Source organism: Zootoca vivipara, chromosome 7 (genome assembly GCF_963506605.1).
Source record: "Zootoca vivipara chromosome 7, rZooViv1.1, whole genome shotgun sequence".
Lineage (NCBI taxonomy): Eukaryota > Metazoa > Chordata > Lepidosauria > Squamata > Lacertidae > Zootoca > Zootoca vivipara.
In genome coordinates, this window is record NC_083282.1 from 14721605 (window position 1) to 14741330 (window position 19726).

General features: G+C 41.4%; 1 protein-coding gene across 2 annotated transcripts in view; it reads right to left on the minus strand.

Moving 5' to 3' along the window:
- The window catches only part of KCNT2 (potassium sodium-activated channel subfamily T member 2), a 207306-nt gene that overhangs the window by 111844 nt on the left and 75736 nt on the right, over positions 1-19726 (minus strand). For both annotated transcript variants that reach the window (XM_035123142.2, XM_035123140.2), the window contains exons 2-4: positions 18771-18850; positions 8797-8896; positions 1511-1559 (exon numbers count right to left, since the gene is read on the minus strand). In XM_035123142.2, coding sequence (XP_034979033.1) covers positions 1511-1559; positions 8797-8896; positions 18771-18850 — 229 coding nt within the window. The remainder of the gene's footprint in view (positions 1-1510; positions 1560-8796; positions 8897-18770; positions 18851-19726) is intronic.

Consider the following 19726-nt stretch of genomic DNA (forward strand, 5'->3'; position numbering starts at 1 on the left):
GAAGGAAAACAATAAAACACTTGCATAATCCAGCCTTAGCAATCAAACATTTCCAAACGTTTGGAAACAACAGGTAAACAAAATTCTGATTTCAGAAACCACATAAGCCTAATTGATTAGGAAATGATTGCCTGTATCCAGGAATGACTAACAATTTATTTTTAAAAAATTACAAGGTGGATGTCATTTTAATGGAAAATATTGCAAAGCAGCAACTTCAAAACATGCAAATTTAATAAACAAGGAAAGGCAGGTCAGATAAAAAGCAATTATTTTTGCTCTTAACTCCTGTCTAAAGTGATGTTGTGTTGCATGATTACACATTTCCACACCTGTAACACATACACAAAGATCAAAATGTGTATGTACATGTGCGCACACACATGAACCAGACAGGGTCTCCTGGGCAGGAGGGAGAGAGTGTCATCAGAAAGATCAATCCATCATCTAATTCCCATCTCTCCCTCTGTAATATCCAATATCTAATACCTGTGACTACATTAATTTTGTCTTTTGCCCCCACCATCACCAGGCAGTGATGGGGTGTGGGGGTGGAACACCATATAGCACAATGCAGCTTAAGCCACATTAAACATTGTGGATGATGCTTTCCACCTAAAAATCCCCAAAGGAATTGTCCTTTCAACTGAAGGCCATTGTATTGCTCCCCAGCTCCCGAGCATTTCAAAGGTGCGTAGGAGAATAATAATAGTGGATTAGGCTCATGATTTGTAAGACTGAGAAAACCCCTAACTAATGAGATGATAATATTCTGCCCAATAGCCTGTATTCAAAAGGGGGGGGGAATATTTCCTTTAAAAAAAAAGTCACAGAGTCCAATTTATCACAAGCTTTCAGAACTAAGTGAAAATGTATCTCTTAAATGGAACACTGAAAACCGACAGCAATTTACACAGCCCAACTATAAACTAGTGTCTCATAATCTACTGCTCCAATAGTTCTTGCACAGTTCATATTCCTTTTTGTGTACTGGTTAGAAAAAAGCAGGACTCCATTTCAAAATCTGATCTACCTATATATGCAAGACACTTTTTTTGAGGCAAGCAGCTTTTCAGCTGCAACTTCATGCCCAGCTTAGGTGGACATGCCCAGAACTTTGGTTGAGTTCCTGAGACCTGCATGCTACATGTTTTGACCAGAATGGTGTCTTTCCCAGCATGGTGCAAAGGACTTTGGTTAGAAATAAAATTGTCGACCTTTATCCTTGCACTAGAAATGTTCTGACTGTGCATAGGGATCTTTGAACACCAGCTTCACAGAAGGATCCTTTGCCTGTCTACTCAGAAGTAAGAACCACTGTAATCTCAATCATTAAAAGAATTTTAGATTAGGCCTGGATTTCTGAATGTAACTTTCCTACACATCCCACGGTTTGCTAATTAAATATGTTGTTTCCTTTAAGTACCCATGATTCCTGACCCTCCCTCCCCCGCATAATATTACTAAGCAATATCTGGATGAGCTGTATAAAACTTAAGCCATACATTACCTGTAATCCCCATAAAGGTAAGCTTCTGTTCACCCAAAAGATAAGCGACCTGTTAAATTACAGTAACAAAATGAATGCATCTCCAACGTCAGGCTCAGATAAGCCATAGGAAAGAAAACTACCTACACACACACACACACACACACACAGTTACACCCCTACGCCCTATAAATGTTTTAATTCATATCGTAAGAAACACTAGAAACCTACAGCCAAGGAACTGACTGGCAAGTTCTAGTCCATTTATCAGGCACCTTTGGACCTCCAGATGTTGCTGAACTTCAATTTTAATAAATCTTCAATGTGCAGAATAATAATACTCTAAAAATTGGATTGTCTCTCCTTTTTTTTCAAATAATCGAAGTGGAATAAGAAAGATTAATTGCACTTCCAGTGTATTGTTGAAGAGGACTTGGGGGGAAAAGCATCCAACAGTTATCATGCAATATTTTTTTTTATAGCTGAATCAATAATACTTATTCATTAATGAAATAAACCAAAGAGGTAAACTCTCCAAAGGCATCGCTATCCATTTCAAACTACAACGAACCATTAAAAACACACTGATAAAAACCCCTGTTCTTATTGCTTTAAATGACAAAAGGTGGGAGAGCTTCGTTTAATTCTAACACAGCTGTAAACTCACTGAGTGCTCATACGATCTAAGGTGATTTGCTTGTGTCAAATACATGTTTGGGGTGAATCGTGGGGGTTTCTGGATTCAAATTTCCAATGGTTCATGTTCCTGCCAATTTTCCCCCAGCATAACGCTTTCTAACTAACTAATCTTGCAGAAGCACAGTTCCTGTTTACATCAATATGTGTATTTTTTTAAGAAAAGTGCATTATTGTATCTTGGCTCAAAACATATCACTGTTCTTGTAAATGCAACCTTAAACTTACCAATCTATCTTGCTGGAAGTGTTGTTCTGACTGGAGCATCCCCAAATTAATTCCTTGCTACCAGGCATCCAAATATAAAATCCATTTTCGTTTAGATAACGGTGTAATTGCACAACAAAAATGGTATTAAGGGGGAGAGGGGGAGGGAGCGGGAGAGGAAAGGCAGACAAGATAATTAGCTAGCTGTAACAATACTTTTTTAAAAATGGTTGTGAAATAGCATGCAGGGCAGATGCTATAATGTCTTGTCTGTGAAAGGAAAGAAGTTAAAAACTAAGCAGAAATGCAGGGAAAGAACTGTAACTGAGGATGGGGAGTGTTTATTGGTAGAAGAAGCAAGGCATCAGAAAGAAGAATAAGGCATTAGAAAGTTAAACTTGGGATATTTAATACATAAAGTCAAGACAACGGTCATGTTCAGACAACATGCAAAACCATAGTTTAGTGTGATGAGAGTTAGCTATACCAAGATTTGGGCTTGCATGCTCGTCCCCTCCTCCAACTCTAGAGTGCTTATGAAGAGATCAAAAAGTTTCGCTTCCAGTTCCAAATAGCATGTTGGCTGAACCCTAAACTATGGCTAACGCTAACCATGTTTTTGAAACAAGGCACCCTTGTAACCCCATGGTTTGATGTTTGCTTGCTCCAAACAAAGCATAGTTAAGATGAAGTAGGTTTTTTGGTTATGACCACACAACAAGCTGCAATTAATCTAAACTAGAAGCGGACGTTTCCAAATTCATCCTTGTGGTGGGATGCCAGAGGAAGGACCCTTGCAAGCCCAAAACTCTGTGCATCTTGTTTCCAGCACATAACATCCAAAGTGTGCCATTATTGTGTACGCTATGATGCCACAGAAAAGCAAAGTATGGCATTGGGCCCCCAAAATAATCAACTTCTTGAGACTCTCAGCAGCCAGCCCTTCTTGAAGTTCAGCAAGTTTCTATCTTCACATTTGTGAAGATGAACATGCATGGCCAACACCTGCTGAAATGTCATGACTCAAAGCAGTAACTAAATAAGATTCACAGTGATTGTTAGCGATGCTATTAAAAGTAAGAAATGTTCCAGGACATATATCAAAGACAAAATCATGGGTTGGATTCAAATGTGCCTCTCTCCCATAAGAAAAGTACTTCCCCCGACATAAGAGCTTTTTTTCCAATGGGGCAGAAGAATGATGAATGAGAAATGCCTCTCCAAATTCAGAGGACTTTCTCTGTTTGGGCAAACAATTGTGTAAGACTTAACACAATATGTAACAATAACGAGTAACATTTATAATATGGGCCTAATTTAAGCCAGCGGCTCATTGTCCTGGAATTACATCTTACATGAGCATTTCATTCATGTAGCAAAGCCAGGTAAAAAGTGTATCTCTTCTCCAATACATTTGACAGATTGTGATAAACGCTCTTGCTACTTTTTGATAAAACATTTTCTGTGGATGATGTTTTTGCTGTTTATCGCTCATTATACAGTGGTACCTTGGGTTAAGTACTTAATTGGTTCTGGAAGTCCGTACTTAACCTGAAGCGTACTTAACCTGAAGCGAACTTTCCCACTGAAAGTTATGGAAAGTGGATTAATCCGTTCCAGACGGGTCCACGGAGTACTTAAATTGAAAGTACTCAACCTGGAGCGTACTTAACCTGAGGTATGACTGTAATGGTTTTATTGCATTTTTTTTATTACTCTGCCTTTTGACTCTTAAGTCAGGGTGATTCTGTAGTGAGCAAATAATGATAAGTAGAATAAATATTGCACTTAGAAAAATATGTGTATTTTAATGCTATTAATAATATCATAATATACGGTATATACTTAATGTTGTAATAATAATACAGGGTGGTATTCAACCAAGTTTTATTTAGAGTAGACCCCATTGATATTAAGGAACATAACTCAGTTAGGTTCATTGATTTTGATCACTCTACTCTGAGTGAGCTTTAGCTGAATACCACCCAAAAGCAATTACAGTGGTGCCTCGCTAGACGAATTTAATTCGTTCCACAGGTCTTTTCTTATAACGAAAAATTCATCTAGCAAATCCCATAGGAATGCATTGGTTTTTTGGGGGGATTTTTTTTGCCCATAGGAACGCATTAATTGAATTTCAATGCATTCCTATGGGAAACCGCGATTCGCTAGACGAATTTTTCTTAAAACGAATTGTCTAGCGAGGCAACCTCCGCTAGAAAAAACCTTTCATTAAGCGGAAATTTCGTTAAGCAGGGCATTCGTTAAGCGAGGCACCACTGTATGTTTTATGTCCTGAGATGTCCTGGGAATTAAGCTGCAAAGGAACCGCCTTCATCTATGGACTGACTCATTGATGCCTTCTGACCAAATCCTGCTTCCTTCAACTGAATTAATTGTATGAAACAATCATTTTCTTATTTCCCCTTTTCAAATAAACCTGCCTCCCACGCTAGGTGTTCTTATGTATGTTTCCATCATTTTCATGTCTGGTTCATAAACCTGATGAAAGAACTTATTGCTCATGAACACTCATCCCAAAGAAATGAAGTGCTGCCCTTTTAGATTAACACAAGCCACTTTCATCAATTTACATCACTTAAAGAGAATTTGCAGACCCTGATCTGCAATGTAGGATGGGGATAAGATGCTGTAGAAAGTGTGTGGGTTCACATGCAAAAGCCAGCGGTGCTTGCCACCATAATGTCTCAAAACTGGGTTGCTATGCAGGCAGGGCAGAGATCCAGCAGAGCGGGCAAAAAAAAAAAAAATCTACTGGATCCAAAGCCATTTCCCTCAGTATAGTCCTGATATGACTGGGAGCTGGTACAGCTAAAAACCAAAATCCCTGCCTGCCCCTCTTCTATCCTGGCTTGCTAGAGAATCCATTCCATGATTAGGATTGCTTTGTAGCATAGGCTGCTGTTCAAGAATTTAACTCTCTAATTTAAAGGCTACCCTGCTGGAATTTGATAACAAATGCACAAAAAGGAACGCTCAATGGAAAATGGAAGTAACCAACCCAACAATGTAAAGGCCACCTGAATTTTCGGAAGTCTATTCTTGGTTTTCTCAGCCTCATTATATTGATCTCTCTTATATTGGTATAAATATCTCTTAGGATGGTATTGCTGTAAACCAAGGGTCAGCAAACTTTTTCAGCAGGGGGCCGGTCCACTGTCCCTCAGACCTTGTGGGGGAGGGGGCGGACTATATTTTGGAAAAATATATATATGAATGAATTCCTATCCCCCACAAATAACCCAGAGATGCATTTTAAATAAAAGGACACGTTCTACTCATGTAAAAACACACTAAATCCTAGACCATCCGCGGGCCGTATTTAGAAGGCGATTGGGCCAGATCCGGCCCCTGAGCCTTAGTTTGCCAACCCATGTTGTGAATACACACACACACCTAAACTCTCTCCCTTGTTGTTTCTGTCTACTACTTGGGAGTTAAAGGGCACCTTTAAAAAACAACATCTTTTTTTTCTGAGATGTAATTTGTCGTCGTCATCTTTAGGGATTTTTATTCCTCTGAATTTCTCTCCGGAATGTGGAAGGCTAAATGGCTTGATCTTGGCTGTGGAGCAGCATAGATCAGTTATCAAACTGCCGTCCAAATAAATAAACAAAATCTATAACTTTTGCCATTTCAGACCACTGAACTTGATTGCCGTTTGTCAGACTTTGCAGCCCATGCCTTTCCTTTTCCCCTCTGAGGCTGCCATTGCACACAAACACAGACATGAAAACCCACATGCAAAGAGAAATATTCATGTGGTCAGCATCGTTTTGCTTCTGTGATTTGAGCACTAACCCTAATATGTGCTTGTGCATATCAGTAGCCTGTAAGAAGGGGGGGGGCATGAACTGAAAACTGCAGCAAACTGCACATGGGCCGGTTCTGAAATTAATATGATAAATTCTCCAAGTTGAGCTGGAAGATGAGGCACAATCGGTCCATGAGTACAATAACAGACACAGAATGGAGACACCCACGCATACCTACTAATTTGCAGGAATCTCCATTCCTCCTGCCAACATGTCTAAATTTTTGCTATTCCTAACCAAAAAAAATGGATTTAATATGTAACTAAGTGTCAGTTTTAGAACAATTTGTGTGTGTGGTTATAATTAGATTATACAGTGCTCAGTTTATATGCCAGCTACTTAAAATGAACAACACTAACAGCCTCTGTAGGCATGTTCCTCAGGAATGCAACCATTTGGGGGAACTTATGCGAGAAATCATTTGTTTAAATTGCCTACTGCATTAAAATAATTGCATGTATTTTGAAACAACTTATATCGGAATATATCAAATTGGTCTCTATATTACCCCAAATGGGTAATAGAGAGGAAAGGAGAGGAAAGGACCATTAGATGCTGCTGAAAATAACAATCCTGAGAAAATTCAGAGCCCCTATGGAAAAAAAATTATCTCAAAATTCTTTTGAGGTATCAGCCTAGCCAGACTGATGGTGAATAAGCCTATCCAAAAATATCATGCCATGCTATTTTAAAAGCCACTGTGACATGACATATAGAAAGCCAGTACTTTGACAAACTTTGAGTAACAGAAACATAGGAAGATGCCCTATAGCAAGTAAGACCACTGGGCTATCTACTGGTAATTCTGTATTGACTACACAGACTACAGTGGTTTTCCAGGACAGAAAGTTTTTTCCAGCCCTATCGGGAGATGCCAAAAATCGAGAAATGCCAAAACTTGGGATGTTCTGTATCCAAATAGATGCTCTAACACTGAGCTACAGTCTTTCTGTTAATATATGCTTGTATAATAACTGAATAATGTATTATTGAGCATGTATTTTATAAAAGCTGTAAAAATGGTGTGTGTTTTTTGTTATTTGCATTAAAAACAAAATTTGCTGAATACACCAGCACTTACAATGATGAGGGGAACTTTCAAGAAAAAAAGACACTCATTTTTGCCACATCTTAAGTACCATACCTGTTCAAAATAATTAAAGCTTTCCACCTTTGTTTTGTATTATAAGCCATACCTTAAAACTCTCCGTTTTTAGAAATGGCCCTTTGAGGCTGTAGCCACTAACCAAACCACTCTCAGGTTGTGTGGACAGCTCAAGGAAAACCATGATTTAAGAAGTACCGTTCACTCCCAACTTGTCCCACTTTCAGAAATAAAGAGAATAGGTACTCCCTCACACAGTATTGTCATTTATATTTCCTCTTTCATGGGGGGGGGCACAGCTCCACTGAAGCCTCAATAATTGTTGCTTTCTTTCTAATTTCAATGTGCAAATACTACTTTCTTATCTCTTGGACAACTCCTCCAGAAAAATCTGCAAGGGGAGAAATTCTGAGACACGCTGAATGCATTGGAGCAACTGGCTAGAGAAAGACATTGGAATAATAAAATAACCGTAATTTAAAATGGCACATGATTAAAAGGAAGACCACATGTTTGAAAGCTCTTAAGAAGGCAGGACACAAGGAAAATTGTTAGGGAAAGCAGAAGAGGAAACAAGAATATGAGAGGCAATCAATGAGATGTAATGATCTCTGACAATTTTTGTAATCAAGGTTCTCCCCTTCTATGAAGCAGCACATTGAGACAGAAAGAGTTGTATGTGAACTCAGAGGAACAGAATAATAAAAAGACAGCATTCAGACAGTTTAATTTCTTCACAGTTACACATGTTAAAGTCATATCAAAATAGCCTACTGAGCTTTGGCAAGTCCAGTCTTGTTAATGCCAAGCTTGGAATTACTAAATGACTTCTTCCTGCGCCATTTCTATTCTGCCACGGGAAGTGAACTAGTTCAGACATAATGCTCAAAAAAGGTTTGGCAATATATGAGCAATCATTGTACCCATGTGCTCCCATTCTTCCCTTCCATGCTCACGCCATATTTTTATCTGAACTGGGAAGAATATGGTTTGCTCAAACCACATAGTTGAAATTCTTCAGGAACACTCACATATCCGAAACAACGTACTAGTAAAAATTAATGAGGGCCAATAATAGTGACCTAAATACAATGCACACATTCCCAATGTGAAAACCCCTTCCATTAAAAGATTTGTAACTCTTTTAACTGTACTGAGAATGCCGCAAGGCGATGGAATAAATGGTCTTAAAATATGCTGTCCCTCTGCAATTTATCCACGTCACCACACATTGGTGATGATTTTTTTCTAAGATTCTTGTCCTTTCTGCTCCCCCACCCACATACAGTAAATTCTATGCCTATAGCTAATACAGTTTAGCCTATAGCTAAACGATGCCTATAAGCTGATGCAGATGCACAATTAAAGCTCAGCGATGAGTGAAAAAAATTATGAAGCATAAACGGCTGAGTGAAACAGTTTATGAAGCATTTTGAAAGGCAAATAAAAGAAGAAAATATTACCATCCGTGTTGTTGAGATGGATCATCCAGGAGCACTCGTACTATGTACAACAAACAGCTAAGCAGCTTGAGTGAAAAATTGAACAAGCGTATCCGGAGGCCTATTATAAGAAAGACAATGAAACAAAGTCAAGTTTTTGTGGAATTTAAAATGTGTGGGGAGGGAGGCCTAAACAGGGGTGGGATGAGAACGCTCAATTATTGTGAAACATGGACCACCTACGGTATAAACACCATCTCCGACTCCTTGAAAGATTCCATAAACTGTGTCTCTGAAAATTTTTACACATCACTTGGGAAAACTGGTGAACTAATGTACTGGAAGAAGCAAAGATCACCAGTGTCGAAGCAATGATTCTTCAACATCAACTTTGTTGGACTGGTCATGTTGTGCGGATGCTTGATTATCATCTTCCAAAGCAAACATGGTAAGTGTAATGTTGGTGGTCAACAAAAGATGTTTAAAGACTCTCTCATGACACATCTTTAAAAAATGTAGTATAAACACCAACAACTGGGAAACACTGGCCTGCGAGCGCTCCAATTGGAGAACACAGCCTTTACCAAAGGTGTCATGGGCTTTGAAGACACTTGAACTCAGGATGAAAGGGAGAAACGTGCTAAGAGGAAGGCACGCTTGGCAAACCCTCACCATGATCAACTCCCGCCTGGAAACCTATGTCCCCACTGTGGAAGAATGTGTGGATCCAGAATTGGCTTCCACAGTCACTTATGGACCCACAGTTAAAACCGTGTTTATGGAAGACAATCTTACTCGGTTTCGAGTAATCGCCAAAGAAAAAGAAGATTACAGTCGGTTACAGTTTTGGTAGACAGTCTCCTCCCTCAACTCACAGCTATATAACACTAGTAGAGGAAGAATTGAACAGTGGGACAGTGGCAGCTGAAGATACCAGAGCAGACATTTGGTTCTGGATCAGATGGCTTCTTTCCTCACTTCCCATTGCCATGTAAAACCAACTGCTTTGTGTTAGGGAATGAGGAGAAGCTGGGAGGCAGAGTCATCTCCACATGCCTGCTCCTACTTCATTTGGACTATCCATTCCCACAACAGTATCATCTGACCCCAACTGCTCCATGAGGGAGATCGCTGAAGAGAAACTGGAGTGAGAAAAGATACTAGCAGATGGCAGCCAACTGCTTTGTTCCTTGAGTGTAGGGTCATTAATTCTTCTGCTACATTTGTGTTGGGAACCACATCAAGGATTCTGGTCAAAAGTACAACCAAATAAATAAATAAAATAAGTAATATGTTTGGATCCTACACAGACACCCTCCCAGTATTACGTTTGTGCAGAAAACGCATTTGGAAGCCTATAAAATATTGAACAACATTCGTTCAGAATTGTAGCTGCTCACAGACCACTTAAAAATCAGATAATTGAAAGCTGGTGCGGAATGTATAATTTCATATCTTCAGAGCTTTGTTGGGAAAATGTTAATTATTGAAGACCAAACACCCTTGGCCACAACACAGTGCTTCTTTCCTATCTGCGAAACAACACCAGGGCATGGGGGTGGCGAGTTTGCAAGAGCAGATTTGCTCATTTGCTCTCAATGAAAGTTAGTTTTCATTTGCTCAGGACAAAGACACCTGTCAGTCACTGAATCATGCACAAATTATATTACAGGGTGCATTTGAAGCAAATAAAGCATTTTTTTTCAAGTTAAAGAGAGGGAGACCATCCCGTTATAGGAAGAAGTTATAGACACAGAACATCCGATTTAAACCATGCCGAATATAAACAGATTTGGAGTTGTACAAACCAAAACAATAACTCTGAAACACTCTGAAACATTGTTTGCCATGAAAATGAACAGATGGCCCTGGTGTAATTACCGTCTTTCAGCTTAATAATTAGCCATCAGGCTAAATCAAGGTGCTGGTTTTGCTGTACAAAGTCCTATGCAGCCTGAGACCAGGATACCTACGAGAGAGTCTCATCCCCTATACACCCAACCACTTACTACAGGGCATCCTGCAGATACCTGTCATGGGCCAGGAGTCAGCTGCGCCTGCTGAACAGCAGCCTGAAGAGGAAGAAGGCAGAATGATTCCACCCACAGCTGATCAGCCTTCAAGGACTCAGAGGAGAAGGTGCTGGTGAGAACCAGCTGGCTTCAGCCTTCTTGAGCAGAATTTCCAGCAGCAGTCAGATGCTGGTAACAACACTTGCAATTCATGGTTCTACCTTGCTGCTCCCTGCTCATCTGGACCCTTGACCCCATGAACATTGAATTCCCTGACCCCATGGTCATCTGACCACATGGAATTACTGTTTGCCTGACCCTAGGACTGGACCAGACTTTGGATGCTGGGTCTGCCCCCAGGCAAGTACACCCCATAGACTCTTCTGATTGGCTGGTATCCCACTCCACTGAACTCTGCATGTTGATGCTCAGCAATGAAACTACAACAGTACAGTGGTACCTTGGTTGTCAAACTTAATCCATTCTGGGAGCCCGTTCAACTCCCAGAACTGTTCAAAGACCAAGGCGCGGCTTCCAATTGGCTGCAGGAGGTTCCTGCACTCAGTTGGAAGCTGTTGAAGCCATGTCGGAAGTCCAGCTTCCAAAAAACATTTGCAAACCGGGACACTTACTTCCGGGTTTTCGGCGTTCAGGAGCCAAGCTGTTTGACAACCAAGGTACCACTGTAGTACCACACTTAGGAAGAGGTCAGTTCCATGCAATGACAGGAGTTGGGTCTTTAGTGCGGCATTCTAATGTCTTTTTGGTGCCCACTGAAGGCTTGAAGAATGAAGAGGCCTTTGGAACTGGTGCCCATTGGAACAACTCCTGGAAATTAGTGACTAGCTGCTTCTGTTCTTAAAGGTTAGAGATTTGAAAGGGACCACAGTAAGACAGAGCAAACACCAGTGTTTGTGGTGGTGAGTAAGAACTGAACAGAAAGGGAAGGAAGCTCCTACTGAGATATATCAAATCCTGCCTCTGACAGGCAGGCCAGTACCTCTAACAATTTCTTCTAAATATTATCCTCCCAATTCATCTCCCCCTTGACATTCTTCAACAAACGCTTCCTACACTGTTAATATTGCCATCTGCTGAAGACAACTGATGAATGTTAATGACACTGTAAATTTTTAGAAATCTGTGCAATTGACACCTTTCTGTGGTGCTTTAAAATTGTTTCAGAGTGAACCTCTAATGTCCCCAATACTATCCATTTTCTCCCTATGAGGCTGCATCAGTCACAACCATAAATTCCCATTAATGGGGTGCAGTGGTGGCCATGCGGAGAAAACAACAACAATACTCTTCTTAGACTAGGTAATGCATGGTGTGTTAAGGCTGAGGGGTACTCGGTCCTTTTTTTCTAGAAAAAATGTGTCTGTACTCACTATTAAGTTGTTACAGTAAGTGACACACCTTTAAACAGTGCTTTTCTTCTAGGAAAAAAGGTGCCGATACTCTTGAGTACCCCCAGGGGAAAAAAGGACTGGGCACTCATGAGGATTCTGAATACAGAAAATGGAAGCAGAACATTTTTGCAAAAGAGCTGCAGGCTCCTTTCTAAGGCCGTCTCAAATTTTCACTGCCACACCTCAGCACCTTTCATTTTGGCTCTGACTGATTCTATACTGTTTATATCAGGCATCCCCAAACTGTGGTCCTCCAGATATTTTGGCCTACAACTCCCATGATCCCTAGCTAACAGGACCAGTGGTCAGACATGATGGGAATTGTAGTCCAAAACATCTGGAGGGCTGAAGTTTGGGGATGCCTGGTTTATATTCTGCCTTTCCTCTAATACAGGCATCCCCAAACTGCGGCCCTCCAGATGTTTTGGCCTACAACTCCCATGATCCCTAGCTAACAGGACCAGTAGTTGGGGAAGATGGGAATTGTAGTCCAAAACATCTGGAGGGCCGAAGTTTGGGGATGCCTGCTCTAATACGTTCTTGGTGGCTTACACTGAGGATAAGATCGGGAGGAGGAAGAACAAACAATTCTGTGAAGTAGGTTAGGCTGAGAAAGAGCATTCTGCCCAAGGTCTCCTGGTGAGATTTGTAGTTGAATGGGAAACTCAACCTAGCTTTTGCCAAGCTTAGTCTAACCCTTTAAGGAATGCCTCCTATCAGTATAACTTCCTGCCTGTCTCTTACAGCTAGAACACACCTGAACTTGGCCACTTCTCTACTGGCTAGTAGAGAAGCAGAAGGGGACAGCAGAAGAGGAACCACAGAAGTGGCAATTAGGGCAGGGATGGAGAAGCAGTAGCTCTCAAGGTCCTATCAGCCTTAGCCAACACTGGCCAATCACTATGGGAGTTGCAGTCCAACAACATATGGAGGGTCACTTGTTGTCATCCCTTACCTAGAGTATCATCTCAATCTTCCAGGAGTCTCAAGCATCAAGCAGCTTGTGCCAGGGGAATGGGGGCACAGCTAGGGAATGGTTTGCCTGAAAGGTGAGCAGATTCCCTACCACGGAATGTTAACTGTAATTCAGTTTTTAAGGATCATGGGCTTTCCCCAGACCTTTTCATTACTCCCTCAACCCCAGTTCTGATGTTTACCAGAGGAACATTCTGCTCCCATGGTATGAACATGATCAGACCCATGCTGTCTATTTTGGTTGAAATGTAGAATATGTGGGGAGAGGACTCCAGCCTGATGCCCATATTTGTGCAGCAATTACAAACACAAATCTCCCTCCCCACCTTAAAAAAGGGGGGGATGGATGGATGGATGGACACGTGATTCAGTCTTCTAGAAAATGATGTTAGCCTCCTGTATCACATTGATTCTGCTATTTATGACTCCCCAAAAACATCTCAGCTGGATCTATGAAATGGCCAGGAGTCCTTTACTTTTGCCTTCCATGGCAGGAAGGCAAATGGCAACCATGATGTGAGATTCAAGGTCTGTGCATCCCTCCTCCAGTAAATGGCACAAGAATTCTAATGGGAAGACAATCCTTTTTTTATCTTCCTTTGGCTTCCAACTTTGCAGACTCACGAACCCACATAGTCCTGCTCCTTTGTTTTCTTTGCACCCGTTTGTCCAAGGTCCCAGAAATACCTTCTTGCTGTTAGCCAAGGTATGCCTCCATTTTCCAAGTTCATCTTGCAGAAGACCAAGCAATATTGTAGCTCAATTCAAGATTGCAAAGTGGTAAATCCCACTGAGTTCAATAAGTCTTTCTCCTAGGAAGCATATTTAGAACTGCGGCCTTAAAAAAAATAAAAACTTTGGACGACTCAAATAAAAAGATTGCAGATCTTTTGCTATTCTGGATTACTAACAAACACAATTAAGAGAAGCTTTCGATTTCGTTTGGGGGACAGGGAGCTGAAGACTCGGAGAACCTGATGGTTTTAATGGTAATTGAATTGAATTTTACAGGTAGTGTGAAATTTCATTTAATGCACAGCACAAAGGCACACACCTTCACCTCTTGCTGGGGGTTGGCGGGAGAGACACCCAACAGGATGAGGAGGAGACAAGCAACCTTTGCTGAAAACGAACCTTGGTTTTCTAACTACGTATTGCCCGTAATAAGTATACTGGCAGTCAAGCAGAAAATTCAAATCAAGGATTAAAAAAAAATAACTTTCATTCACCTCAGAGGCATAGCAAGTTTAATTACAATGTCTAAGATCGATTTTGTCAGAGGATTCTTTGCAAGCCTTTGAATTTTACAGAATTACCTGTCTAATGAAACAATTGATGTTACAGCACAATTATCGCTTGGCTCAATAACTTTCTTACTTGGTTTTGGCCCAGGCACACAATTCACCCACCATGGGAAGGTCACTTTAAGTGGCCTTATGTGACGTTTGTACACATTTGTTCAGGATCTAGATTGAGTGGCTGTATCCAAAAGTCACAGGATATCCAAGTCCTATAGTGGTGTGGATACTGTTCCCTGATCAACACAGCAAACAAATGGATCCCTGATGGACAAAAGCCATCAAGGGGAATTATTTGCAGTGGCCTCCATGCTGTGTCCATATCTTGTGAAATCCCCTTTAGCCCCTCTATACCAGGCATCCCCAAACTGCGGCCCTCCATATGTTTTGGCCTACAACTCCCATGACCCTAGCTAACAGGACCAGTGGTCAGGGATGATGGGAATTGTAGTCCTAAACATCTGGAGGGCCGAAGTTTGGGGATGCCTACTCTATACAGAGGAGTGAGGAACCTTTTCCAGCTAATGGGCTGGATCCTGACCTCCCGCAACCCCACAGGCCATTTTGACTGCTGATGCCATTACGATGTCAGGTGACAGCTTCAAAGGAGCTGGCTGTCAGTGTGAATCTCCTGGTCGGCACTGACAACAAACCCTCGTGATGAATTCAAACAGCACTTGCAAATGGAAATTTTCCTTCTGCAAACTGGCAAAAGCTGGGGGGGAAATGTATGTGCACAGGTGCAGAATTAGAGATTCTATTAAGTTATCTTTTCAAGCTCCAGTCACTACCCCTTTATCAAAAATAACCTTTACATAATTACCTGTTTCAATTTGCCTTTGTTTATGGGAGCATTCACACCTAAGCATTTTCAACTGAAGCTTAATAAAAAATTTGGCTCCCAGAGTAGTTTAAAGATCAGAACAAAGCATATGAGATGCAGAGCAGAGGCAGAAAGGGAGGACTATTACATCGGCTAAGGTTTTTGTTGTTTTGCTATTGTGTAAGTAATGAAAATCTTGACTGCCTAAATACATAAATAAATGGGAAAAGGCTATATACTCTGCATAATATTTGAACAATTGGCTATGGCAAAATCTGTATGTGGTAACTGAGTAAAAAGTCTGGGTTGCAACTATAAAAGAAATAAAATAGTTAAGACATTAATGTAAGAGGTAAAACGAAGAACTGAAGAAGCATTGGCAGTATGTCCAGTGCATGATTCAAAGGCACACAAGGGAGCAACCTTGCTGAAAACTAGTGTGATCTGAGGCTTGGTCAAGAGATCGTGTGAGAACTCAGCATACATGCCATAGACTGGCTGACTGCAGATGAGTGGTGGGAGATACCAGCTGGGGAACCCCCATGGGAAGGAGGTTCAGAGCCAAGGGACTGATGGTGGGGTGACAATGACTGGTCGGAGGGAGAAGAGGGAGCAGACTGGGGGGGGGGGAGAGGTGATGGAAGCTGAAGATGTAACAAGGTTTGTGAGCAGGAAGAGGCAGTCCAGACTCAGAGGCAGGGGAGGAGGGGGGCCAGGAGACAAAGATGAGGCAGGCAGCTGGAGAATCTAGCAGAGAAATGAAGAAAATGAGAAAATGAAGACGGCAGAACAATGAGAGACAAGATGACGGAGTGTTAGGCTCTGGGGAAGGAACCAGGGGAGCAGCCTTAGAGAGTGGTGGGAAGGCAGGCACCTTCTGTTGCCGCAGCTGCCTTATTGGGGCAAGACCACTAGAACTGAGCACTTTTGTTTTTTGAATAAAGAGTTAACTTCACTAACATTGGGTTCTTTATAGTTTATTTGCTCACCTACGCCTGACTTCAGCTCCTGACAATGCACTGCCTTAAACTGTCTGGAAAAAGTGAGGGCTCTAAAATCCCAGCCCAATATATCCCAGTCTGATCACTAAGATCACCCAGAGGACCATCGTTGGTGGTCTACCATGTTACAGATGCCTGATTAGCCTCAACTAGAATGCAGGCATTTAACATTGCTAGCCCCATGCAATGGAACACTCCTCTCTTCTTCTTTGGCGATCACTCATAGCCGAGTAGGATTGTCTTCCATAAACACGGTTTTAACAGTGGGGCCATAAGTGACTGTGGGGGCCAATTTTGGATCCACACATCCTTCCACAGTGGGGACATAGGTTTCTGGGCAGGAGTTGATTACAGTGAGGGTTTGCCAAGCGTGCCTTCCCCTTAGCATGAGTTCAAGTGTCTTCAAAGCCCATGACGCCTTTGGTAAAGGCTGTCTCCAATTGGAGCACTCGCAGGCCAGTGTTTCCCAGTTGTTGATGTTTATACTGCATTTTTTAAAAGATGTGCCGTGAGAGAGTCTTTAAATCTCTTTTGTTGACCACCGGCATTACGATTACCATTTTTGAGTTCGGAATACAGTAGTTGCTTTGGAAGACGATAATCAGGCATCCACACAACATGAACCAGTCCAAAGAAGTTGATGTTGAAGAATCATTGCTTTGACACTGGTGATCTTTGCTTCTTCCAGTACACTGGCATTTGTTTGCCTGTCTTCCCAAGTGATGTGTAAAAAAAAAAAATGGAGACACGGTTGATGGAATCTTTCGAGGAGTTGGAGATGGTGTTTATCAGTGGTCCACATTTCACAAGCATACAGTAAGGTTGGTAGTACAATAGCTTTGTAAACAAGCATTTTGGTTTCCCTGTGAATGTCCCCACCCCTTCCGTCAACTGGCCTATGCTGTTGTTAAAAAAAAACAAAACATGAATGTTCTGTGCTGCTTTTACATTTTGCATGGGGGTGCTGTTTCTGACCCCTGTCTGTGTCGGTGGCGCATGCATAAGCCCAGCCCTGTTCTGCTCCGTTTTCGAGCCACCTTTGGGTTGGAAATGACAAGCATGTGCATGATCACGTGTCAATCGGACACATGTAAAATGGCTGCTGCCTGAATGATTGCTGTCATATTTTATGGGTGAGTGGTATAGGAATGTTTTTTGTAAGTATATATAAAATCAGAAAGCATGTTTCTAGGAATCCCAGATACAGTCTTGTGAATCATAAAGTACCTCCAACCGATTTAAAAACAAACCAACGTACACTTGAACTCAAGTGGTTAAGAGTGACTTGTCATTCAGATGTGATTCAAGTGGCTTCAATGTAGCTTAAGGATAAGACTCAAAAGTTCCACAAAAATAGCTCCGTGGAACCAGAAGTGGAAGCTACTGATGGGCGAACTCTTCTTTAGCTTGTTAGCATAATTATAGCATTATTGTAGGATTTGCATTCAAAACTGAGACTGTGACCTAAAGAGGTCAAGACCAGACAGAACAGTTTACAGGTTTTCCTAGAATGGCAGGTTTTAAAATTAAAAACTCACTTGAGGGAGTGAGGCTTACATCTAATAGGAAACTTTTTATTGTGTGTGCTTAGGGGATGGACCCAAATGCAATGCTCAGGGATGCAAGTTAAAAGGGATATCTATGCTTGGGACCCCAGAGGTCTAATGCCAGGCAGGGTAATTGGGGCATTGGTCTGACTTGGACTCTCTCTCACATTCAACTTGCTGTAGAAAGATTCACCAGGATCCCTGGCTGGGTTCCTATACTTCTTGGCAGCTATGAAAGGAAGCTGCTTACTCCAGCTATCTTACAGCTGGCACAATTTGTAGGTCGCACTTCTAGAAATGTTCCATTGGCCAAGATATAGTGAGAGACCTGATACCCCACCCCCCCAAAAAGACCCCCCCCAAAAAAAACAGTGCATTTTAGATAAATTGAAGAGGGGGGAAAACACAGCAAGGTTTTCTTCTTATTGTGGCATTGTGCCTAGATCTGTTTGTCTTCAGCACTTGGATTTTTATAGAGCATCATGGTTATATATTAAAAGAGCATGTGATGGGGGAAGTTTGCAGCATTAAAACACTGTTTGTTGAGGCTGTGCAAATATTAAATCGATTAAACACATAAGCAACAAACAACTAAGAAGCAGAATGTGAATTTGGATACACGGAGTGGCAATCAATTAATATTTACTCAGAATAGACCCATCAAAAGTAATGAACATGACTACATTCCCCTGGTGAGGTAACATATAACCACTTCTTATAATCAGCAAGCATTATTGTTTAGATCAAGGTTTCCCAAATGCTGGTTTCCAGCTGTTTTTGGACTACAATTCCCATCATGCCTGGTCCTGATAGCTATGGATGATGGGAGTTGTAGTCCAACAACAGACAGCAACTCAAGTTTAGGAAACCCAGGTTTAGCGGAAGCGCTATTAAACCCACATGTAGTAAGAGAGAGAAAATGCTTACTTGATCTTTGGTTTTTGATGAAAAATAACTTTAGCCTCTCTTTAAATGTGTTTTCATTCATGTAGAATTCAACTTGTACTCTAAAAAGAAAAGAAAAACTTTAGCTAGGAGGCTGATCCTAGCATGTTAAATACAAAGACACGACAGTTACATACATGGCCTTTCGGCATTTGCCCAGCATAAAAACCACAAGCACAAACTTACTTTGTAAAATTCAGAAGCATCTTCAAACAATATATTTCCAGGGAGTTACTATGGCCAGAAATTCAGCTGAATTGCTTTGCATCTCTTCTCACCCCTTGGCGCCTGGAACACCATCTACCGGTAGTTGCAGCAATGAATCCAGTGTTATTGTGACTGGTTGTCCTGATTTCTTTAAACTGACAACTAATGGGTGGCCACAGAGTTTGAAAAAGGCACATTCATGCTCCTTGGAGACTGGAAACTTATCTTACAACACCTCTCTATTTCACAGGATAGCAAGTAGCAAGATAAATTTGGACAGAGAACCAAGAGTTTTGAATGTCAAATTTAGGTTGACTGCTGGGTGATGCTGTAATCAGGGGTCAGAAAACTTTTTCAGCAGGGGGCCGGTCCACTGTCCCTCAGACCTTGGGTGGAGGGGGACTATATTTTGAAAAAAAATTATGAATGAATTCCTATGCCCCACAAATAACCCAGAGATGCATTTTAAATAAAAGGACACATTCTACTCATGTAAAAACATGCTGATTCCCGGACCGTCCACGGGCCGGATTTAGAAGGCGATTGGGCTGGATCCGGCCCCCGGGCCTTAGTTTGCCTACCCATGCTGTAATCTGACTTTAAAGTGGTGTAAGCATAGCAGTTGTGCGGCCCTCTTACAGAGTTCACACCCCGCCCCCATTCTGCTTATATGCCTGTAAATAAATCAGACATTACAAGTGAGCCTAAGTTCTCAGCATCCCCTCATCCAA